The 26214-nt window shown below is 49.6% G+C and overlaps 3 protein-coding genes across 3 annotated transcripts in view; all 3 read left to right on the top strand.

Annotated features, from left to right (window-relative positions):
• LOC137663164 (mucin-5AC-like) overlaps positions 1-2212 on the top strand; it is a 33819-nt gene extending 31607 nt beyond the window's left edge. The window contains 1 exon segment of the mRNA XM_068400074.1: positions 5-2212. Within this exon segment, the coding sequence (XP_068256175.1) occupies positions 5-2212 (2208 nt within the window).
• Positions 2213-2388: 176 nt separating this feature from the next.
• LOC137663163 (mucin-5AC-like) lies at positions 2389-4580 on the top strand. The gene is given in 3 exon segments (XM_068400072.1): positions 2389-2648; positions 2751-3832; positions 3835-4580. Coding segments are annotated over 3 exon segments (2088 nt in total).
• A 2-nt stretch (positions 4581-4582) lies between these two features.
• LOC137663158 (mucin-5AC-like) lies at positions 4583-25912 on the top strand. Its single transcript, XM_068400068.1, is given in 25 exon segments — positions 4583-5268; positions 5391-6192; positions 6236-6281; positions 6284-6760; positions 6763-7013; positions 7015-7784; positions 7912-8151; positions 8183-8517; positions 8520-8683; positions 8785-9845; positions 9883-10843; positions 10846-11698; positions 12092-12582; positions 14297-14471; positions 14647-14897; positions 16352-16535; positions 16928-17126; positions 18098-18276; positions 18500-18569; positions 20189-20366; positions 21757-21879; positions 22786-22914; positions 23725-23782; positions 24375-24480; positions 25687-25912. Coding segments are annotated over 25 exon segments (9015 nt in total).
• Positions 25913-26214: the final 302 nt, after the last annotated feature.

Genomic DNA, 26214 nt, shown 5'->3' with positions numbered 1-26214 from the left:
CCAGGGAGACTTTGAAACCTACCAGCGCATCCGGGCCGCCGGGAAGGAAGTCTGTCAACATCCAAAGGAAATCGAGTGCCAGGCGGAGGACTACCCCGAGGTTTCCATCGAATCCGTCGGGCAGGTCGTGCAGTGCGACGTCCACTTTGGACTGGTGTGCAAGAACGAAGACCAGACGGGCAAATTGAGGATGTGCCTCAACTACAAGATCCGCGTCCTCTGCTGCAGCCCCAACTACAACTGCCCAACCAGCAGCCCCTTGCCCACCACCAGCCCCACCACCATCACCCCCCGCAGCTCCACCAGCACCGCCACAACCTCCACCACAGTCACGACCTCCACCTCCACGCCCTACTCCTCCACCACGCTGCCCACCTCCTCAGAAACCACACTGCAAACCTCCACCAGCACCACCAGCCCCACGCCGACACCTACCACATACTCCCCCAGCGTGACCTCCACCACCACCCAGTCCACTACCGCCTGCGAACCCGAGCTGTGCTCCTGGAGCGAATGGTTCGACGTCGACTTCCCCTCCTCGGGGCCCAACCAGGGAGACTTTGAAACCTACCAGCGCATCCGGGCCGCCGGGAAGGAAGTCTGTCAACATCCAAAGGAAATCGAGTGCCAGGCGGAGGACTACCCCGAGGTTTCCATCGAATCCGTCGGGCAGGTCGTGCAGTGCGACGTCCACTTTGGACTGGTGTGCAAGAACGAAGACCAGACGGGCAAATTGAGGATGTGCCTCAACTACAAGATCCGCGTCCTCTGCTGCAGCCCCAACTACAACTGCCCAACCAGCAGCCCCTTGCCCACCACCAGCCCCACCACCATCACCCCCCGCAGCTCCACCAGCACCGCCACAACCTCCACCACAGTCACGACCTCCACCTCCACGCCCTACTCCTCCACCACGCTGCCCACCTCCTCAGAAACCACACTGCAAACCTCCACCAGCACCACCAGCCCCACGCCGACACCTACCACATACTCCCCCAGCGTGACCTCCACCACCACCCAGTCCACTACCGCCTGCGAACCCGAGCTGTGCTCCTGGAGCGAATGGTTCGACGTCGACTTCCCCTCCTCGGGGCCCAACCAGGGAGACTTTGAAACCTACCAGCGCATCCGGGCCGCCGGGAAGGAAGTCTGTCAACATCCAAAGGAAATCGAGTGCCAGGCGGAGGACTACCCCGAGGTTTCCATCGAATCCGTCGGGCAGGTCGTGCAGTGCGACGTCCACTTTGGACTGGTGTGCAAGAACGAAGACCAGACGGGCAAATTGAGGATGTGCCTCAACTACAAGATCCGCGTCCTCTGCTGCAGCCCCAACTACAACTGCCCAACCAGCAGCCCCTTGCCCACCACCAGCCCCACCACCATCACCCCCCGCAGCTCCACCAGCACCGCCACAACCTCCACCACAGTCACGACCTCCACCTCCACGCCCTACTCCTCCACCACGCTGCCCACCTCCTCAGAAACCACACTGCAAACCTCCACCAGCACCACCAGCCCCACGCCGACACCTACCACATACTCCCCCAGCGTGACCTCCACCACCACCCAGTCCACTACCGCCTGCGAACCCGAGCTGTGCTCCTGGAGCGAATGGTTCGACGTCGACTTCCCCTCCTCGGGGCCCAACCAGGGAGACTTTGAAACCTACCAGCGCATCCGGGCCGCCGGGAAGGAAGTCTGTCAACATCCAAAGGAAATCGAGTGCCAGGCGGAGGACTACCCCGAGGTTTCCATCGAATCCGTCGGGCAGGTCGTGCAGTGCGACGTCCACTTTGGACTGGTGTGCAAGAACGAAGACCAGACGGGCAAATTGAGGATGTGCCTCAACTACAAGATCCGCGTCCTCTGCTGCAGCCCCAACTACAACTGCCCAACCAGCAGCCCCTTGCCCACCACCAGCCCCACCACCATCACCCCCCGCAGCTCCACCAGCACCGCCACAACCTCCACCACAGTCACGACCTCCACCTCCACGCCCTACTCCTCCACCACGCTGCCCACCTCCTCAGAAACCACACTGCAAACCTCCACCAGCACCACCAGCCCCACGCCGACACCTACCACATACTCCCCCAGCGTGACCTCCACCACCACCCAGTCCACTACCGCCTGCGAACCCGAGCTGTGCTCCTGGAGCGAATGGTTCGACGTCGACTTCCCCTCCTCGGGGCCCAACCAGGGGAGACTTTGAAACCTACCAGCGCATCCGGGCCGCCGGGAAGGAAGTCTGTCAACATCCAAAGGAAATCGAGTGCCAGGCGGAGGACTACCCCGAGGTTTCCATCGAATCCGTCGGGCAGGTCGTGCAGTGCGACGTCCACTTTGGACTGGTGTGCAAGAACGAAGACCAGAACGGGCAAATTGAGGATGTGCCTCAACTACAAGATCCGCGTCCTCTGCTGCAGCCCCAACTACAACTGCCCAACCAGCAGCCCCTTGCCCACCACCAGCCCCACCACCATCACCCCCCGCAGCTCCACCAGCACCGCCACAACCTCCACCACAGTCACGACCTCCACCTCCACGCCCTACTCCTCCACCACGCTGCCCACCTCCTCAGAAACCACACTGCAAACCTCCACCAGCACCACCAGCCCCACGCCGACACCTACCACATACTCCCCAGCGTGACCTCCACCACCACCCAGTCCACTACCGCCTGCGAACCCGAGCTGTGCTCCTGGAGCGAATGGTTCGACGTCGACTTCCCCTCCTCGGGGCCCAACCAGGGAGACTTTGAAACCTACCAGCGCATCCGGGCCGCCGGGAAGGAAGTCTGTCAACATCCAAAGGAAATCGAGTGCCAGGCGGAGGACTACCCCGAGGTTTCCCATCGAATCCGTCGGGCAGGTCGTGCAGTGCGACGTCCACTTTGGACTGGTGTGCAAGAACGAAGACCAGACGGGCAAATTGAGGATGTGCCTCAACTACAAGATCCGCGTCCTCTGCTGCAGCCCCAACTACAACTGCCCAACCAGCAGCCCCTTGCCCACCACCAGCCCCACCACCATCACCCCCCGCAGCTCCACCAGCACCGCCACAACCTCCACCACAGTCACGACCTCCACCTCCACGCCCTACTCCTCCACCACGCTGCCCACCTCCTCAGAAACCACACTGCAAACCTCCACCAGCACCACCAGCCCCACGCCGACACCTACCACATACTCCCCCAGCGTGACCTCCACCACCACCCAGTCCACTACCGCCTGCGAACCCGAGCTGTGCTCCTGGAGCGAATGGTTCGACGTCGACTTCCCCTCCTCGGGGCCCAACCAGGGAGACTTTGAAACCTACCAGCGCATCCGGGCCGCCGGGAAGGAAGTCTGTCAACATCCAAAGGAAATCGAGTGCCAGGCGGAGGACTACCCCGAGGTTTCCATCGAATCCGTCGGGCAGGTCGTGCAGTGCGACGTCCACTTTGGACTGGTGTGCAAGAACGAAGACCAGACGGGCAAATTGAGGATGTGCCTCAACTACAAGATCCGCGTCCTCTGCTGCAGCCCCAACTACAACTGCCCAACCAGCAGCCCCTTGCCCACCACCAGCCCCACCACCATCACCCCCCGCAGCTCCACCAGCACCGCCACAACCTCCACCACAGTCACGACCTCCACCTCCACGCCCTACTCCTCCACCACGCTGCCCACCTCCTCAGAAACCACACTGCAAACCTCCACCAGCACCACCAGCCCCACGCCGACACCTACCACATACTCCCCCAGCGTGACCTCCACCACCACCCAGTCCACTACCGCCTGCGAACCCGAGCTGTGCTCCTGGAGCGAATGGTTCGACGTCGACTTCCCCTCCTCGGGCCCAACCAGGGAGACTTTGAAACCTACCAGCGCATCCGGGCCGCCGGGAAGGAAGTCTGTCAACATCCAAAGGAAATCGAGTGCCAGGCGGAGGACTACCCCGAGGTTTCCATCGAATCCGTCGGGCAGGTCGTGCAGTGCGACGTCCACTTTGGACTGGTGTGCAAGAACGAAGACCAGACGGGCAAATTGAGGATGTGCCTCAACTACAAGATCCGCGTCCTCTGCTGCAGCCCCAACTACAACTGCCCAACCAGCAGCCCCTTGCCCACCACCAGCCCCACCACCATCACCCCCCGCAGCTCCACCAGCACCGCCACAACCTCCACCACAGTCACGACCTCCACCTCCACGCCCTACTCCTCCACCACGCTGCCCACCTCCTCAGAAACCACACTGCAAACCTCCACCAGCACCACCAGCCCCACGCCGACACCTACCACATACTCCCCCAGCGTGACCTCCACCACCACCCAGTCCACTACCGCCTGCGAACCCGAGCTGTGCTCCTGGAGCGAATGGTTCGACGTCGACTTCCCCTCCTCGGGGCCCAACCAGGGAGACTTTGAAACCTACCAGCGCATCCGGCCGCCGGGAAGGAAGTCTGTCAACATCCAAAGGAAATCGAGTGCCAGGCGGAGGACTACCCCGAGGTTTCCATCGAATCCGTCGGGCAGGTCGTGCAGTGCGACGTCCACTTTGGACTGGTGTGCAAGAACGAAGACCAGACGGGCAAATTGAGGATGTGCCTCAACTACAAGATCCGCGTCCTCTGCTGCAGCCCCAACTACAACTGCCCAACCAGCAGCCCCTTGCCCACCACCAGCCCCACCACCATCACCCCCCGCAGCTCCACCAGCACCGCCACAACCTCCACCACAGTCACGACCTCCACCTCCACGCCCTACTCCTCCACCACGCTGCCCACCTCCTCAGAAACCACACTGCAAACCTCCACCAGCACCACCAGCCCCACGCCGACACCTACCACATACTCCCCCAGCGTGACCTCCACCACCACCCAGTCCACTACCGCCTGCGAACCCGAGCTGTGCTCCTGGAGCGAATGGTTCGACGTCGACTTCCCCTCCTCGGGGCCCAACCAGGGAGACTTTGAAACCTACCAGCGCATCCGGGCCGCCGGGAAGGAAGTCTGTCAACATCCAAAGGAAATCGAGTGCCAGGCGGAGGACTACCCCGAGGTTTCCATCGAATCCGTCGGGCAGGTCGTGCAGTGCGACGTCCACTTTGGACTGGTGTGCAAGAACGAAGACCAGACGGGCAAATTGAGGATGTGCCTCAACTACAAGATCCGCGTCCTCTGCTGCAGCCCCAACTACAACTGCCCAACCAGCAGCCCCTTGCCCACCCCCAGCCCCACCACCATCACCCCCGCAGCTCCACCAGCACCGCCACAACCTCCACCACAGTCACGACCTCCACCTCCACGCCCTACTCCTCCACCACGCTGCCCACCTCCTCAGAAACCACACTGCAAACCTCCACCAGCACCACCAGCCCCACGCCGACACCTACCACATACTCCCCCAGCGTGACCTCCACCACCACCCAGTCCACTACCGCCTGCGAACCCGAGCTGTGCTCCTGGAGCGAATGGTTCGACGTCGACTTCCCCTCCTCGGGGCCCAACCAGGGAGACTTTGAAACCTACCAGCGCATCCGGGCCGCCGGGAAGGAAGTCTGTCAACATCCAAAGGAAATCGAGTGCCAGGCGGAGGACTACCCCGAGGTTTCCATCGAATCCGTCGGGCAGGTCGTGCAGTGCGACGTCCACTTTGGACTGGTGTGCAAGAACGAAGACCAGACGGGCAAATTGAGGATGTGCCTCAACTACAAGATCCGCGTCCTCTGCTGCAGCCCCAACTACAACTGCCCAACCAGCAGCCCCTTGCCCACCACCAGCCCCACCACCATCACCCCCCGCAGCTCCACCAGCACCGCCACAACCTCCACCACAGTCACGACCTCCACCTCCACGCCCTACTCCTCCACCACGCTGCCCACCTCCTCAGAAACCACACTGCAAACCTCCACCAGCACCACCAGCCCCACGCCGACACCTACCACATACTCCCCCAGCGTGACCTCCACCACCACCCAGTCCACTACCGCCTGCGAACCCGAGCTGTGCTCCTGGAGCGAATGGTTCGACGTCGACTTCCCCTCCTCAGGGCCCAACCAGGGAGACTTTGAAACCTACCAGCGCATCCGGGCCGCCGGGAAGGAAGTCTGTCAACATCCAAAGGAAATCGAGTGCCAGGCGGAGGACTACCCCGAGGTTTCCATCGAATCCGTCGGGCAGGTCGTGCAGTGCGACGTCCACTTTGGACTGGTGTGCAAGAACGAAGACCAGACGGGCAAATTGAGGATGTGCCTCAACTACAAGCTCCGCGTCCTCTGCTGCAGCCCCAACTACAACTGCCCAACCAGCAGCCCCTTGCCCACCACCAGCCCCACCACCATCACCCCCCGCAGCTCCACCAGCACCGCCACAACCTCCACCACAGTCACGACCTCCACCTCCACGCCCTACTCCTCCACCACGCTGCCCACCTCCTCAGAAACCACACTGCAAACCTCCACCAGCACCACCAGCCCCACGCCGACACCTACCACATACTCCCCCAGCGTGACCTCCACCACCACCCAGTCCACTACCGCCTGCGAACCCGAGCTGTGCTCCTGGAGCGAATGGTTCGACGTCGACTTCCCCTCCTCGGGGCCCAACCAGGGAGACTTTGAAACCTACCAGCGCATCCGGGCCGCCGGGAAGGAAGTCTGTCAACATCCAAAGGAAATCGAGTGCCAGGCGGAGGACTACCCCGAGGTTTCCATCGAATCCGTCGGGCAGGTCGTGCAGTGCGACGTCCACTTTGGACTGGTGTGCAAGAACGAAGACCAGACGGCAAATTGAGGATGTGCCTCAACTACAAGATCCGCGTCCTCTGCTGCAGCCCCAACTACAACTGCCCAACCAGCAGCCCCTTGCCCACCACCAGCCCCACCACCATCACCCCCCGCAGCTCCACCAGCACCGCCACAACCTCCACCACAGTCACGACCTCCACCTCACGCCCTACTCCTCCACCACGCTGCCCACCTCCTCAGAAACCACACTGCAAAACCTCCACCAGCACCACCAGCCCCACGCCGAACACCTACCACATACTCCCCCAGCGTGACCTCCACCACCACCCAGTCCACTACCGCCTGCGAACCCGAGCTGTGCTCCTGGAGCGAATGGTTCGACGTCGACTTCCCCTCCTCAGGGCCCAACCAGGGAGACTTTGAAACCTACCAGCGCATCCGGGCCGCCGGGAAGGAAGTCTGTCAACATCCAAAGGAAATCGAGTGCCAGGCGGAGGACTACCCCGAGGTTTCCATCGAATCCGTCGGGCAGGTCGTGCAGTGCGACGTCCACTTTGGACTGGTGTGCAAGAACGAAGACCAGACGGGCAAATTGAGGATGTGCCTCAACTACAAGATCCGCGTCCTCTGCTGCAGCCCCAACTACAACTGCCCAACCAGCAGCCCCTTGCCCACCACCAGCCCCACCACCATCACCCCCCGCAGCTCCACCAGCACCGCCACAACCTCCACCACAGTCACGACCTCCACCTCCACGCCCTACTCCTCCACCACGCTGCCCACCTCCTCAGAAACCACACTGCAAACCTCCACCAGCACCACCAGCCCCACGCCGACACCTACCACATACTCCCCCAGCGTGACCTCCACCACCACCCAGTCCACTACCGCCTGCGAACCCGAGCTGTGCTCCTGGAGCGAATGGTTCGACGTCGACTTCCCCTCCTCGGGCCCAACCAGGGAGACTTTGAAACCTACCAGCGCATCCGGGCCGCCGGGAAGGAAGTCTGTCAACATCCAAAGGAAATCGAGTGCCAGGCGGAGGACTACCCCGAGGTTCCATCGAATCCGTCGGGCAGGTCGTGCAGTGCGACGTCCACTTGGACTGGTGTGCAAGAACGAAGACCAGACGGGCAAATTGAGGATGTGCCTCAACTACAAGATCCGCTGTCCTCTGCTGCAGCCCCAACTACAACTGCCCAACCAGCAGCCCCTTGCCCACCACCAGCCCCACCACCATCACCCCCGCAGCTCCACCAGCAACCGCCACAACCTCCACCACAGTCACGACCTCCACCTCCACGCCCTACTCCTCCACCACGCTGCCCACCTCCTCAGAAACCACACTGCAAACCTCCACCAGCACCACCAGCCCACGCCGACACCTACCACATACTCCCCCCCAGCGTGACCTCCACCACCACCCAGTCCACTACCGCCTGCGAACCCGAGCTGTGCTCCTGGAGCGAATGGTTCGACGTCGACTTCCCCTCCTCGGGGCCCAACCAGGGAGACTTTGAAACCTACCAGCGCATCCGGGCCGCCGGGAAGGAAGTCTGTCAACATCCAAAGGAAATCGAGTGCCAGGCGGAGGACTACCCCGAGGTTTCCATCGAATCCGTCGGGCAGGTCGTGCAGTGCGACGTCCACTTTGGACTGGTGTGCAAGAACGAAGACCAGACGGGCAAATTGAGGATGTGCCTCAACTACAAGATCCGCGTCCTCTGCTGCAGCCCCAACTACAACTGCCCAACCAGCAGCCCCTTGCCCACCACCAGCCCCACACCATCACCCCCCGCAGCTCCACCAGCACCGCCACAACCTCCACCACAGTCACGACCTCCACCTCCACGCCCTACTCCTCCACCACGCTGCCCACCTCCTCAGAAACCACACTGCAAACCTCCACCAGCACCACCAGCCCCACGCCGACACCTACCACATACTCCCCCAGCGTGACCTCCACCACCACCCAGTCCACTACCGCCTGCGAACCCGAGCTGTGCTCCTGGAGCGAATGTTCGACGTCGACTTCCCCTCCTCGGGGCCCAACCAGGGAGACTTTGAAACCTACCAGCGCATCCGGGCCGCCGGGAAGGAAGTCTGTCAACATCCAAAGGAAATCGAGTGCCAGGCGGAGGACTACCCCGAGGTTTCCATCGAATCCGTCGGGCAGGTCGTGCAGTGCGACGTCCACTTTGGACTGGTGTGCAAGAACGAAGACCAGACGGGCAAATTGAGGATGTGCCTCAACTACAAGATCCGCGTCCTCTGCTGCAGCCCCAACTACAACTGCCCAACCAGCAGCCCCTTGCCCACCACCAGCCCCACCACCATCACCCCCCCCCGCGCCACCAGCACCGCCACAAACCTCCACCACAGTCACGACCTCCACCTCCACGCCCTACTCCTCCACCACGCTGCCCACCTCCTCAGAAACCACACTGCAAACCTCCACCAGCACCACCAGCCCCACGCCGACACCTACCACATACTCCCCCAGCGTGACCTCCACCACCACCCAGTCCACTACCGCCTGCGAACCCGAGCTGTGCTCCTGGAGCGAATGGTTCGACGTCGACTTCCCTCCTCGGGGCCCAACCAGGGAGACTTTGAAACCTACCAGCGCATCCGGGCCGCCGGGAAGGAAGTCTGTCAACATCCAAAGGAAATCGAGTGCCAGGCGGAGGACTACCCCGAGGTTTCCATCGAATCCGTCGGGCAGGTCGTGCAGTGCGACGTCCACTTTGGACTGGTGTGCAAGAACGAAGACCAGACGGGCAAATTGAGGATGTGCCTCAACTACAAGATCCGCGTCCTCTGCTGCAGCCCCAACTACAACTGCCCAACAGCAGCCCCATTGCCCACCACCAGCCCCACCACCATCACCCCCCGCAGCTCCACCAGCACCGCCACAACCTCCACCACAGTCACGACCTCCACCTCCACGCCCTACTCCTCCACCACGCTGCCCACCTCCTCAGAAACCACACTGCAAACCTCCACCAGCACCACCAGCCCCACGCCGACACCTACCACATACTCCCCCAGCGTGACCTCCACCACCACCCAGTCCACTACCGCCTGCGAACCCGAGCTGTGCTCCTGGAGCGAATGGTTCGACGTCGACTTCCCCTCCTCGGGGCCCAACCAGGGAGACTTTGAAACTACCAGCGCATCCGGGCCGCGGGAAGGAAGTCTGTCAACATCCAAAGGAAATCGAGTGCCAGGCGGAGGACTACCCCGAGGTTTCCATCGAATCCGTCGGGCAGGTCGTGCAGTGCGACGTCCACTTTGGACTGGTGTGCAAGAACGAAGACCAGACGGGCAAATTGAGGATGTGCCTCAACTACAAGATCCGCGTCCTCTGCTGCAGCCCCAACTACAACTGCCCAACCAGCAGCCCCTTGCCCACCACCAGCCCCACCACCATCACCCCCCGCAGCTCCACCAGCACCGCCACAACCTCCGCCACAGTCACGACCTCCACCTCCACGCCCTACTCCTCCACCACGCTGCCCACCTCCTCAGAAACCACACTGCAAACCTCCACCAGCACCACCAGCCCCACGCCGACACCTACCACATACTCCCCCAGCGTGACCTCCACCACCACCCAGTCCACTACCGCCTGCGAACCCGAGCTGTGCTCCTGGAGCGAATGGTTCGACGTCGACTTCCCCTCCTCAGGGCCCAACCAGGGAGACTTTGAAACCTACCAGCGCATCCGGGCCGCCGGGAAGGAAGTCTGTCAACATCCAAAGGAAATCGAGTGCCAGGCGGAGGACTACCCCGAGGTTTCCATCGAATCCGTCGGGCAGGTCGTGCAGTGCGACGTCCACTTTGGACTGGTGTGCAAGAACGAAGACCAGACGGGCAAATTGAGGATGTGCCTCAACTACAAGATCCGCGTCCTCTGCTGCAGCCCCAACTACAACTGCCCAACCAGCAGCCCCTTGCCCACCACCAGCCCCACCACCATCACCCCCCGCAGCTCCACCAGCACCGCCACAACCTCCACCACAGTCACGACCTCCACCTCCACGCCCTACTCCTCCACCACGCTGCCACCTCCTCAGAAACCACACTGCAAAACCTCCACCAGCACCACCAGCCCACGCCGACACCTACCACATACTCCCCCAGCGTGACCTCCACCACCACCAGTCCACTACCGCCTGCGAACCCGAGCTGTGCTCCTGGAGCGAATGGTTCGACGTCGACTTCCCCTCCTCGGGGCCCAACCAGGGAGACTTTGAAACCTACCAGCGCATCCGGGCCGCCGGGAAGGAAGTCTGTCAACATCCAAAGGAAATCGAGTGCCAGGCGGAGGACTACCCGAGGTTTCCATCGAATCCGTCGGGCAGGTCGTGCAGTGCGACGTCCACTTTGGACTGGTGTGCAAGAACGAAGACCAGACGGGCAAATTGAGGATGTGCCTCAACTACAAGATCCGCGTCCTCTGCTGCAGCCCCAACACAAACTGACCAACCAGCAGCCCCTTGCCCACCACCAGCCCACCACCATCACCCCCCGCAGCTCCACCAGCACCGCCACAACCTCCACCACAGTCACGACCTCCACCTCCACGCCCTACTCCTCCACCACGCTGCCCACCTCCTCAGAAACCACACTGCAAAACCTCCACCAGCACCACCAGCCCCACGCCGACACCTACCACATACTCCCCCAGCGTGACCTCCACCACCACCCAGTCCACTACCGCCTGCGAACCCGAGCTGTGCTCCTGGAGCGAATGGTTCGACGTCGACTTCCCTCCTCGGGCCCAACCAGGGAGACTTTGGAAACCTACCAGCGCATCGGGCCGCCGGGAAGGAAGTCTGTCAACATCCAAAGGAAATCGAGTGCCAGGCGGAGGACTACCCCCGAGGTTTCCATCGAATCCGTCGGGCAGGTCGTGCAGTGCGACGTCCACTTTGGACTGGTGTGCAAGAACGAAGACCAGACGGGCAAATGAGGATGTGCCTCAAACTACAAGATCCGCGTCCTCTGCTGCAGCCCCAACTACAACTGCCCAACCAGCAGCCCCTTGCCCACCACCAGCCCCACCACCATCACCCCCCGCAGCTCCACCAGCACCGCCACAACCTCCACCACAGTCACGACCTCCACCTCCACGCCCTACTCCTCCACCACGCTGCCACCTCCTCAGAACCACACTGCAAACCTCCACCAGCACCACCAGCCCCACGCCGACACCTACCACATACTCCCCCAGCGTGACCTCCACCACCACCCAGTCCACTACCGCCTGCGAACCCGAGCTGTGCTCCTGGAGCGAATGGTTCGACGTCGACTTCCCCTCCTCAGGGCCCAACCAGGGAGACTTTGAAACCTACCAGCGCATCCGGGCCGCCGGGAAGGAAGTCTGTCAACATCCAAGGAAATCGAGTGCCAGGCGGAGGACTACCCCGAGGTTTCCATCGAATCCGTCGGGCAGGTCGTGCAGTGCGACGTCCACTTTGGACTGGTGTGCAAGAACGAAGACCAGACGGGCAAATTGAGGATGTGCCTCAACTACAAGATCCGCGTCCTCTGCTGCAGCCCCAACTACAACTGCCCAACCAGCAGCCCCTTGCCCACCACCAGCCCCACCACCATCACCCCCCGCAGCTCCACCAGCACCGCCACAACCTCCACCACCGTCACGACCTCCACCTCCACGCCCTACTCCTCCACCACGCTGCCCACCTCCTCAGAAACCACACTGCAAACCTCCACCAGCACCACCAGCCCCACGCCGACACCTACCACATACTCCCCCAGCGTGACCTCCACCACCAACCCAGTCCACTACCGCCTGCGAACCCGAGCTGTGCTCCTGGAGCGAATGGTTCGACGTCGACTTCCCCTCCTCGGGGCCCAACCAGGGAGACTTTGAAACCTACCAGGCGCATCCGGGCCGCCGGGAAGGAAGTCTGTCAACATCCAAAGGAAATCGAGTGCCAGGCGGAGGGACTACCCCGAGGTTTCCATCGAATCCGTCGGGCAGGTCGTGCAGTGCGACGTCTCCACTTTGGACTGGTGTGCAAGAACGAAGAACCAGACGGGCGAAATTGAGGATGTGCCTTCAACTACAAGATCCGTGTCCTCTGCTGCAGCCCCAACTACAACTGCCCAACCAGCAGCCCCTTGCCCACCACCAGCCCACACCAACCATCACCCCCCGCAGCTCCACCAGCACCGCCACAACCTCCACCACAGTCACAACACCATGTTTCTGTAAAATTGGCGATTCTATTTTTTCTCCTGGTGAGTTTATGTTTTCTTATCAATCTATATATCTCATATTTTATTTTTTGTATTTATTTATCATCAGGTTTTTTCATTTTCTTTTCTATATATTCACTAATTTTTCTTGGAAAATTTTATAAGTGCTGTGTTTATTTTTTGGACTTTTTCTCATATTTTTTCTTTGTGTCTTACTGTACTTTTTTTCTTCAGGTGATTTGATTTACAACAGAATGGATAGTGATGGATGTAGATTTTATGCCATCTGTAGTCCAACATGTACAGTTGAACGACACACTGTACATTGTAACTTTACTACTCCTCTAACTACCAGTTCCCCTGAGTGGTCTACTGTAATAACATCAGTTCCTCTACCTACCACTTCTGGAAGAGTTCCTTTTCACGGTTGTGTTTCTGCTACTTACCCTCCTCTACAGGTATGTAGCTTCTGTTTTATGTTATGCTTGTTGAAATAACATCAATATTAGTTTGATAACCGGAAAGGAACAGTTTGCAGTCTTTAAACCGTACATGTGCAGATTGCCAGAATAGGTGTTACTAGTGAGGGGCAATATACATGACATAAAATTTTTATGTGCTGTCTTTATAATTTTTTTTCATACTGAGAATGCAAGCTATAAGAACGTTTTCTAATGATTTTAGTGCTAGTAAAACACTTCCTGATGCACTGCATTGCATAAATAGCAAACTTGCTTACTGAAATCGTAGAGGAAATTTTCTTGTGCATTTTGTCTCTTCACTATACAGATATATTCAAGCTTCTGTGAAGACTTGTATCTCTTTCTGTTCTCCTGTACTTTTGTACACATTCTTTTTTTTTTTATAGTGATGATCTCTTCTGATAGTGAAGTACAGTACACATAGCTAGTAGAAAGGACATCAGTTCTTTTAACTTAAAACCTATCCCCCCAAACCTCAGAAGAGCTCCTCATGCAGAAGAAATAGTTGGAATTAAGATTCCCACCTCCTTTTAGCACAAAAAAAATTAATTGTGTAGAGTATTGACAACCTTGTTCTATCAGTTCTATCCATCAGTGAAGATTTTCATTTTAGTCTTTGATTCAGATTTGGAAAACAAAACAGTTTCTGATCCTCCATATCATGGTCAGAATTACGAATACCTCTGGTCAACATTATAAATCATTAGTACCATAAGTTGAAGAGAAGTAACACACATTAATTTCCTTTCCAACAATACCATTACTGGAAACAACATTCCATTAAACTAAAAATATGAGTAAAGTTCATATGTGTTTGCAAACTCCAGTGAAAGCAATTTTTTTTTCATTTGGCAGCCTGGACAAAGATACAAATTATCCAACTGTACAGAACTCATCTGTAAAGGAGACAACAAGGTAGAAGTAATTCCAACGCGCTGCGCACCTGTAAAGGAAATTACCTGTGCAAACAAATATCCGGCAATACTGGTACCTGATGAAAATGGCTGCTGTTACCATTATGAGTGTCAATGTAAGCACCAGTATATTAACTTTTTTTGAAAAAACGCAGAACATTGCACAGATTGTATGGGCATTTTGTTTTTTTAGGGTTGCTCTATAAATTGTAGTATATTCACTTCAGCTTCTAAATTCTTTCTTCTACGTTAATTTTCGTGTTAATCTTCTAAATATTTTCTCTCTACCAGGTGTATGCAGTGGATGGGGTGATCCTCATTATATTACTTTTGATGGAACCTACTATACTTTCCTTGAAAACTGCACTTACGTTCTGGTGAAACAGATTGTACCTAAATATGACAACTTCCGTGTTTACATAGACAATTATTACTGCGATTCAAAAGATGGACTTTCCTGCCCTAAATCCATTATTATTTTCTACAAATCTGCAGAAGTGGTGCTGACCCGTGAACTCATGAATGGTGTGATGACCAATGTGGTAAAATACACATCTTTTATTTCTCTATTTTTGCAAAAAAGAAATAAGGTCCATTGGCCTTACTGATACTGATTTGAAATACAGTCTATTAGAATATCATATGATGGAGGTGATGAGGGCAGGGGGTATCTTTAGGAATAAAAAAGATTACACCAGTTTCTAAGAACAAAATGTCAGAAACAGCTTAGCACTATGCCAACATAAATATATTATGTGCATATATGTATATATAAAAATAACACTAGGAAACAGACTAATACAGCTGATAGAGAAGACAGAAAGAATGCTTACACTGGTGCTTGATTCATGTTTCATGAAAACTAGTACATTGTGCCATTCACTTATGTAAACAAACACATTATGAAGAAACACAAGTGCAAAACACAAGCGTGATTCTTCTCTCATGGTGAAGATGGGTTTGTATCCCTTACCAGCTGGATGACTAGGGACTGTTTCCTCTGCACAGGGAACTTCAGGCACCAAACAGAGCCATGACATGATTCCCCCTCCAATTCCCTGCTGGGAAGAGAGGTATAGCTGAAGGGGTGACTGGGGTTGTCACTTCACCTTCACGATCCTAAACTAGTGCTGGCAAGGCAGTTAAAACAATAAGTCAGTCCCACTGTTACACTGGGGAATTTACTAGTTTATTAGAGAACACAAAGAGGTTGGAGGAAATGTTTGCCTCAATATGCACTCTCCCCCTACAGACCTATGCCACATTCTCCTTACCTAGAGTCAGAAAGGCATGCTGAAACAATTGGTCCAGTGATTCCCTGTGAAAGAAAACAGTTACTGACAGTTTTAACTCTTACTTTATCCCATTTCAATGAGAAGAAAGTTGCAGAATAATTCCTGACAAAAAGTATTAAGCAAATATGTCCACCTTCGTTAGATCATATAAGATGCAGGCTGCAAATGGAACAGCTTAGGTTTATGAATAAATATGACTGCTACATAAAACTGGCACCAGGGACATTGACTTCATTTTGAATTCAGACAACTCTTCCAATGTCAAGCAACATGTCGTATAGGGCCAATGTGATTTTGCAGCAAAGTTATTACATAATAATTGCAGGAATATTTCTGTAGTTAAAGAAAACTACCTCTTATTTTCACATGAAAAATATTTACAATAAACAAAATGGTGAGGGATACAAAGAAAATACTTGGATTTGGAATGCTGTGCGTTAGCACACAGTCTGCACACAGTACATAGAGACCACTGATTATTATCACACTGTAGCAATATAGCAATACAAGCTGAGGTATTAATATAACATATTAATATATGCACATATATGCTGTTATTGTGATGACAATGGGCACTGGATGTGATGCACCACAATATGGAGTAATGCATGATTATGAAGATTAGAAAAAACATTATTTAAAAAAATCAGGCAGAAGCAGTGCTTGTTCTGAAATTGTGGTTTTTTTAACCCTGCATTCAGATGTACTTCAACAAAAAGATTGTCAAACCAGGCTTCAAAAAAGATGGCATTTCTTTCTCCACACTTGGCATCAACATGATTGTTGAAATTCCAGAGATTGGCGCAACCATCACCTTTAGTGGGCTGATTTTCTCCGTGAAACTCCCATACAGCAAATTTGGCAACAACACTGAAGGACAGTGTGGTAAGATAGATACACTAATTGGAGGTGGGACCCTTTCCCCATCCTTCTGTGGTTATTCTCGCCCACTCTGGCTATGCAGTCTCATGACTGACAGAAATTTTCAAACAGCAGTAAAATGGAAATGAAAACAGTTCTGCTCTTCAACTTCTGTAGTATCAAGAGCTTAATATTTCACCAACCTGTTTATTTTTCTTTGGGACTGGGGATTTAGGTTTGTTTGGTTTTCCCTAACCTAAATTAAAGTTCATGTAACTGTAAAGAAAGCACTCCCTATGAAGCAAGGCACCTCATACATTTCATGAGCACATCACATCTAAAGGTGATATCAGCACGATAATGTATTGTGCATCTCCAGTGTGGCTTATGAGACTTACATAGCTTGTCTCTTCCAGGAACATGTACAAATAACAAATTAGATGAATGCCGCTTACCAAGTGGTAAGATCATTTCTTCCTGTCCCCAAATGGCTCATCACTGGATTGTTGATAACAACAAGTCATGCCATGGAGTACCGATACCACCAGCCATAACCACACCTCCACCAAAGCCTCACTGTGAAACACCTCATCTCTGCAAGCTTATCTGGAGCGAGTAAGAAAAAAACTGAATTAATTCACTCTTTCTAGACAAAACTGTTTCTGTATCTTAAAAGAAGAGTAAGAACTATAGCCCTAGCATATGATAATAGCTGAAAATGTCAGCTTAATGACAGGATATATGTAGTATAAGACCTTTGCAAAAATACCTGCTCTTCTTTAATGACATGCATGCCAAAGGTGATTGAGCAAGGAGAGTTGAAGTCAGAAAACCAGGGATGCAGCAAGCACTAAAAATCCATACTCCCTGGATTGCAACCACACAGATGTATATTATCTTTCTCCCTCCCTACCTTCCAGGGTGTGCTCACTCACTCTTAGTTACACTATTAAATAAAGACTGAACTCTAAATTTGAAGTGGGCTTTCAGTACAAACAATAAAGAACCTGGTTACCAACCAGGTTAACAGAGCAGACAGAAACATCTCAGACAAAAAGCGTCCTTCATTCTCTGTACATTTTAGGTAAAACATGCAGCTCCAAAAGCACAAAGGCTTGTTTCCTGCAGTATTTCTTATACTTGTGTTAGCTCTGACAAAAGCTTTTTTTCAGCTGGGTCACTTACAAAGGCTCTCTTACACTTTTGCTGCAGTGTCTAATAAGTTATGAGCTATTGTAGATGCAATTTTTCTCTCTCTCAGCTACTTTTATCATCCCTTTTCCCTCAATCTGATGCAGTTCCCTTTTTCATTAAATTTCTAGACTGATGAAAAGTTGTGTACACATACAGAAACACTATGACCATTAGCATCTTCAGAAAAAAAGAGCTTCAAATTTCCTAACTTTTCCTTTCCTGAATCTATCTCCCAGATTACTGGCCATTCTTATGGTTTTGTTTCTCATAATACATTCCTTCCTGAAGCAGAGAGTCACATGCCGCTAAGCTGGAAATGCTGTCTGACAGGAACAGATTTTGTATGATGACTGGTTAACATAAAAGGCGTTTGGTTCCTTTTCTGTCTGCAGGATTTTCGCAGAATGCCATGCTGTGATACCACCGGAACCATTTTTCAAAGGCTGTGTTTTTGATGGATGTCGCATAGCCGATGAATTCATGCAGTGTTCCAGTTTGGAGATATATGCTACAGAGTGTGCTTCTAGAGGTGTCTGCATTGATTGGAGAGGAAAGACCAACAACACATGCCGTAAGTATTACAGACCTCAAAAATGTGTGTGAGAAATGGTAGTAATCAGTGTTTTATTCAGTAAACAGATCTTAAATCTAACACTTGACTACTGTCTACAGAAATACAGCGATGTCCTTACTCACAGAAGATGAAGATGAAGAAGGCAAAGCTGTAGTCACTTTTTCTGCAAAAAAGAATCTACTGTCAAAATTTTTGATCTTTTTTCTTCTTTTCCATACAGCATACAACTGTCCAGCAAACATGGTATACAAGCCGTGTGGGCCCATTAATCCTCTTACCTGTGATCCAAGGTATGGAAAGACAAAAAAACCCGCCTCAAAACAACCTCTTATATTTTTCTTTTTTTTCTATTTTTACCTACCTACTTTCCTTAGAAAATGGAGTTACTTCACAAGATAATGAAATATCTTGTGAATTTGGATAATTTATTCAAGATTTATAAATATCAATCAGCTCTATGAATAGGCACTTCCTGTTGCACTTCAGAAAATGTACAGTCTTTTGTCTCCCTTGTATCTGACATGGCCACCTTCTACATATGCTGCTCTCTCTCTTGCTTCACTGCAAAAACGTACTCACATACATACATTCTTCCCACTCTAGTGTTGTTGAACTTCCCGCTTACGGAGTAACTGAAGGATGTTTCTGTCCTGAAGGAAAGACACTCATGAGTAAAGACAGCAACATCTGTGTCTCTGAATGCTGTAAGTAATCTGTAGCTAGTTTGGGGAATAAATAGAGATCAGCATTGATAGTCAGAAGGCCCGTGTTCTACTGCCATCTTCTACATGGTCAGATCATGGGCAAATCAGCCTCTTTAAGCTCCTTTAGTCTCCCCATCTAAAAGTCGAATAATAATCAATATTACCTTTTTTCCATCTTCCTTTCTTACACGACGCCTACCAAGATGGTAGAATTCCATATTTCAGAAGATCTAGTCTGCATATTAATTTTCTTGTTAGTTTTATCTTCACATTATTTCTATTTGAAACAGCACAAATTTAATCCTTCATGTTAGTTTTCAGTGGTGGAAATCTCCATTCATTTTTTCTTTTCTTTCCAGCTTGTAGGGAACCAAATGGAGTATCCAGATGGGTGAGTATCACAATCAGTGTGGTTTATCAAGCACAGACAAGTGAAGCAAGAGGATATTTAGTGTTTCACAAAACCAAAGTTTTGCTTATGTTGGGGGAGACTTTAGTTTTTTTCCAAATGTTAATTCCTTTTTAGTCTTAAAAATAATGATCGGTGCCAGAGCAGAAACCACATTACTCCCTAAGAAATTTAACATTAAGTGATGGGATATTCTTTCGATAACCATCGCCTGACATACTGAAAAAAAATAAAAAAAGAGAGAAAGATAAAAAAAGAGATAGATGGTAGTAGTGGAACTCTGGCAGATGTGCTTCTTTTATTTCCACAGATTTGGCTCGCTAAAGTTACTAGAGATGAAGGGACAGATGGGTAACAAAGTTTACCTGTTGCTGATAACATTAATAGTCTGCAGTCTTAGTTCCTCAGCTGCATGCAAATTACTGGAACTTCTCTGTAACCTAGTGTGCAAATGAGTATGTCGTATGATAATTTCTTATTCAAAAATACATGCAAAGCTCAATCACTTCTCCTTTAGACCTCTTGTATCCCTCATTCTAACACTACTAATAAATATAAAGTGATAGCTGTGTGAACATGCTCAGAACCTTCAGTGGTCTCCAGCATCTTCCCCTAATTAGCTTCAGTTTGAGAGTTTCTTATAAAATCTAAAAAAGTGTAGAAATATGAGAAGGCTGATGTAATCAGGTATCACTGTATCCATGAATAAGTCAACTAGAAACAAATAAAATTATTTTGGTTTGAATCTATATATAATATTGTCTTCCTTTTTTTTTTCTTTTTCTTTTTAACATAGCCAGGAGAAAAATGGACAAAAGATTGCCAGGAATGTGTCTGTGACAAAAACACTCTTAAAGTGCACTGTACAAAACACAGATGTCCTCCGACACAGCAAGTATTTTGTGACGAACCAGGTTACATGCCTGTTCAGATACAGATACCAGAAGATCCATGCTGTACCAGGACTGAGTGCTGTAAGTACTGCCTTAGTTCTTTATCATGGGGAATATACTCTATTCATTTTGGGGAACTACAGCAATAATTTCTCATTTTTTAAATACTTTGCATTGATTTCATAATGCTTTTCTCCTCATCCCACTTCTTAGGACCTTCTTGCAGAGCATTTACTAGAGGTGTGAAGAGAAGAAATTTAAAGATGAAAAGATTTTACATAGTTAGACACAGAAAAATAACTGGAAATCTCCTATAATTTAACACTGAAAACCTTTAACGCTGCCACCACCTGAAACAATATTCAAAAAACTACTCAAAGCATTTTCTGTTTCGAAGACCAGTGTAAAAAAATTATCTTAACTTAAAAAAAAAGTCTTGAACTTTTAAAAATTGCTCAAGAAAGTTCCTGAACCTCTGAGAATCATCAGATTTCCCAGTTGGTACAAATTTCTCTTTGGAAGTATCTCTTTCCAGCAATCACCACTCTATTCTTCTCAGACAATGCTTTGTTTTAGGAAGATTATAGAAAAGCGCATTCACTTTAAAAATAGCTGGGCAAATATACTGAATTAGTCATTAAACTATCTTGTGTAAACAAGACCATACTTGCCCCATAGGAAAACTTCTGGAGTTCATGCAAAACAAAATCACTTTAATTTAAAAATTCTGAGTTCATTATTTTCTATATTCTCTTACACTAAACAGACTGCAACACTAGCCTCTGCCCTGAGGTCACACCACAGTGCTTAGAGGGACAGGAAGTAATCACAATAATGCAGCCTGGAAAATGCTGTCCTACCTTTGAATGCAGTAAGTACTATGCACCTTCTTCATGTGCTATTCACAGCTATATTTTTCTAAGTTTATGAATACAAAAAGCCTTAAAAGAGAAAGATGCAAATTATCTCTGTTACCATATTGGGCCAAAAAAGCAGCAGTTTTTTCACATACTTCTGCTTCTTAAAACTTATACCTCTATGACACCATCTTTCTTCCTTCTTTACAGAACATGGCTGTGTAGTCAATGAAACCTACTATGCAGTAAGTACACAGAGTAACTATAAAAATACACCTTCACATAGGTTCACAATGCAGTGTTTTTGAGAATCCTATCATGGACTATATTTTGCAGAAAGGCCTGAGATAAAACGTTATTAATTATTTAATTGAGGTCAGCATATCAACGTACTATTTATAAGCAAAAGCATTTTCAGCTCTCCTTTCTGCATTAGCAGAATTTAATTCCAAAATGGATATTACCAACAACAGAAACTCTGCTTAAATAAAACAACCCATAGTATGGGCTTGTTTAGCCCATACATAGTTCAGCTTTGTATTGTCTGTGACATACATACACAAAGTAACTTGTTTTTACTGACTAATAATGACTTTTTTTCTGACTTCTGCTAGCCTGGAACTGTCATTCCATCAGGCCCCTGTGAAGAATGCACCTGCTCTGAATCCTCTTACTCAAGCCCTCACCATGCTACTGTCAAGTGTGAGCCTGTTATCTGTGACACATACTGCCCAGTGGTGAGTGCTGTTTTGCTGTCAATAATTCCTACCCCGCCCAGCTCAAATACCCACCAATTAAGGTCAGTGTCCTGACTCAATGTCATTTCCTCTCTATTTCCTTCAAAACAGGGTTATAAGTATACAAAGAAACCTGGACAGTGCTGTGGCACGTGCAAGGCAGCGGCTTGTATAGTGACTGTGGGGGACAACATTACACGTGTGCTCCAAGTAACTATCCCAGTTTTAGTTCACTTTTGGTGAACACTGCTAGTCTTTTCACTCTTTTCTCTCCTTGTCTTTGTCACATTTATTTGCTGCATCTTTTGTCATGTTAGACACATGCTTATTCAGGCATGGAATGGTCCGTCTCACACAGCTTAAACAGTACCTTAAGCCATGAAACTCCAGTTCTAAGACATCTGGACGCAACTGTGATACTGAACAATGGCTTTCAGAAATCAGCTTAGAAAAATGCATAGGTGAAAGCAATGGGCCCTTGATTGCCTTCAGCTCTGAAAACATAGCACCCATGTTGCTCAAAGGATAATTTTATCTGTGGAGGCAGTTTTCTGCTCCAAACAGCCAACCTCAAGTTAGTTGAGAGCTTTAGGACAGGATGAGTCAGTGAAGTCAGCAGAAATTCTGCCATGAATCTGAGTGGACATACCCATAAATTCTGATGACAAAACCACTGAATCACAAATTAATCTTTCCAAATGAGTCCACATGCTTATCCTATGCTTATCATACTTACAGCAGTATGATAATATGACAAGTAACTATCAGCTGAAATTCAAGGAAATTGTTCAGAATAATCAAACCACAGTAGGCAGCAATGAGAAGACACTGGTGGGTTTTTTTTGTTTGTTTGTTTCAATTTTATGTAGGAAGATTTTTATTCACTTTAATTTTAACTACTTTCAGGTTGGAGAATTCTGGAACCTACCTGGTGATAATTGTACGACTTACACATGTGAAAAATATGATGACCAGTTCATTCAAGTCGTCTTACAGAAAAGCTGTCCTCCCTTTAACCCTGATGACTGTGATCCAGTAAGTACTCTTCTACCAGTTCTTATGTTTGAAAAGGTTGCAGTGGCTAACACCAGTGATAGAAGGATCCTGGTGTCCAAGGAAAATACCTAGCAGAAGCATCACACAAGATGTAGCTCTCATTTCATCCTCTCTGAATCTGGGTCCCATCAAATTTCATTTCAGAAAAGCAAATCAAAACTAAAATGGGTGCTATATCAATCCTCACTGAGGATTGGGCACTAGAGAAAAGGGTACAGCATAATGTTTTGGAGTCTGAAAAATGTAAGTTGACCTAGAAGCAAGAATCTTATTGAAAAATTATGGGGGTTTTATTCCTATATTATTTAAGATTATAAATTATTTTTTAGAATTCACTTATTGAGAGTAAAGGTGAAGGAAAATAAGCTGCTTCAGTTCACAACATCATTCAACTTAATACAGCTCAGCATAGAACCAGACCCGTACATCTGGGGAGTCAGTTATTTCATTAATTGTGTTACCCTGTCTGACATAATCTTTCACTTGTACCAACGCTGGTCACTCAAAATATCCCACATGTGCTACAAGCTTGATTTCTGAAATTTTACTATTGAACTCCGATGAGAGTAAAGCAGTTCCAGTCCCCATCCACATCAGCTTTCAAAGAAATCTTATTAATATTGAATTGAAGTAGTTATGTCCCCTTAGTTTTTAGCCTTGCTTGAAATTAGATTTCATGTCAATATAAAAAACTTTCTGGTGCCAGAGAAACTTAGGAAGCAGGGAAATTCTCTGCTTTAGTATGAAGATATGAAACCTGAATTATCTTTTTCTGTTTTCCCACTCAAGGATGACATCACGCTATCTGATGATGGCTGCTGTAAAGAGTGCCAAGGAAAACTGAAGAGTAAGTAATGACAATATGTGCCTTAATAGGTATATTAGTCCATCTTGCATGGTAGATGCATAGACAGAAGAGATGAACAGACCAAGTTTGGGAACACCGTCTCACACTGGGGTGAGAAAGGAAACAGGTGGAAAAAGAAAGGAACAGAACATTTCCAGCATGCCCTTTAGGGCCTTGGAAAACATGCATATGGTGAATTTTCCCATCGCCTACTGTTAAATGTTAGCCTTTTTGTGGGAGGGAGAGAACTATAACTATTCTCCAACTTCCATAGATACATTCTCTTTAAGGAAGAAAGTTAAGCCAGTCCTGGGAGGTGGGTGTGCATTGAGCACTTGCCACAGTACTGCTCCTTATTCTGCATCCTGCACCAAAGTTGCATCTGCAAAAGGGAATTTTTCATTTACTGATAACACAAGCAGCAAGAGTCATTGTTTGGTCCTCAGCAATTAAGAGAGAAATGCACTGTGACCTAATTTCCTATTTCAGCTCCATCCATCTCAGTTTTCTACTACAAACTGTCTATCATACACAGATATCTATTTATATGCACATATTTAATCTCTTTTCCCTTGGTTTGTGACAACCACAGGTTGTATGAAGCACAATACTACTACTGTCATCAAATATCATGGATGTGTATCTCCTGCACCTGTTGAGATGACATACTGTGAAGGCAGCTGTGATGCTTACTCACGGTAAGTGCTATAAAAGATAATTGTGGTCTCTTGTCTTTTACTCTTTACACTAGTTACATAAAGCAAATCGCAATTAATTTTCTAGTATGTCTAACATCCACCCAGTCATCAGGTGTTTCCATTGTGCTAACTAGAATTTTTAACAGACATGATGTTGTACTAGCTTAGTTACCTCAAGACTCACAGTGTTTTAACAGCCAGTTCAGTGTCATATTGAGTAAACCTGAGTTCTGATTTTTCCCATGTAAAAGTGAGGTTATTTGTTTCTCACTATTCTCCCATTTTAGACTGGCTTAATATGTAATCTGGATTAATTCATTGTCCTTCATTCACTAGAGCAGACTCATAGAATCAATTTTCTGTTCAGGAAAGCTGCATTTTTGAGCAGATTGCAGATCCGATAGGGTGGGAACAAAGGTGATAAGACACTTTGTTTTAGTTTGTGGCCAGCCATGGTATGTGGGTTTCCATGGTGATCAAGGCCATTAGCAGTTTTGAGTTAGCCAGGTACTAAAGCTAGGAGGAGCGAAAGCTAGGGCAGCTGACCCAGGCTGGCCAACAGAAGTATTCTATACCACAAATGTCATGCGCACTATAGATTGGAAAGTTTGCTGGGAATGGCCTCTCTTCTCAATGGTCGCCATCCCTGAAGGGTCTTGCCTGTCATTCTGCTCCCGAGGCCTACACTCCCATTCATTGTGACCGTCACGCTTTCGCTGGAGCTGTGTTGCTCACAGTGTTCAGCATCTGGCATTCACTTCTGGGAGTGCCCAGCTCACGACCGCTATATGGGCTGAATATAACTTTGTGTATTTTATATTAGCATTAGTATTAATATTGGTTTTCTTATTTTATTATATCTGTTTCCATTTCAACCCACGGGTCTCCTTTCCTTTTCCCAATTCGCTTTCTCGCTGGGGAGAGGTCATTGGGTGATAGAACAGCTGGTTATTTTTTAGCCCTGGATGCAGGCTAAACAGAGACATTCATTTACTTTTTCTGTGCCTTAATGAAGAGCTAGATCCATCCTTTTTTACAGTAAGGAGCAACTTATATTTCATCACAATACTGTAAGAATAGTAATATTGAGCAATAGTCCCACATGCAAGCACACAACTTCTGGTTATATTTAGTAATGGGTGGGAGGGGCAGTGGTATTTCTCACATAATTTCTTAATATTTCTCTTTTGTTCATTTTGCAATAAGATATTCTCCAGAGGCGAACACAATGGAACATAAATGCTCATGCTGTCAGGAAATCAAGACCAGCCAAAGAAAGGTGACTCTGACGTGCAGTGATGGAACCTATCTTGATCACTCATACACCTATGTGGAGAAATGCAGCTGTGTAAGCTCTGAGTGCATTCCCCAAGGCAGCACCCAACAGGCAACAAACCAGATAAAGGCCTCTCAGGAACAAATGAATGTCTAAAATTAGAACTAGAGAGAACAAGTCAAACAAGGGTGGAACACAACTGAAAAAAAAACTTTGAAAAAAATACAGAAGTGTCAAAAGCAGCTAAAATTTTGGATTAACAAATGATAGATTCTCCATACAAACTCAATAGGTCTGACGACATTATCTCAGTTTTCATTACCAATATATCTCCCATTGTTTTTCATGTCTTTTCTTTTACACCTTGAGAGGTACAGCATAAGGTCATTTTGACGTTTTCTGTTAGTTTGTCTTTTGAGAAGTGCTGTACCGTAAGACTGAGAGCTGGATTTACACTT

This window comes from Nyctibius grandis, chromosome 4, assembly GCF_013368605.1.
Source record: "Nyctibius grandis isolate bNycGra1 chromosome 4, bNycGra1.pri, whole genome shotgun sequence".
Taxonomy (NCBI): Eukaryota; Metazoa; Chordata; class Aves; order Nyctibiiformes; family Nyctibiidae; genus Nyctibius; species Nyctibius grandis.
The sequence above is the reverse complement of the archived record's forward strand: the minus strand, read 5'-3'. Positions and strand labels throughout refer to the sequence as shown.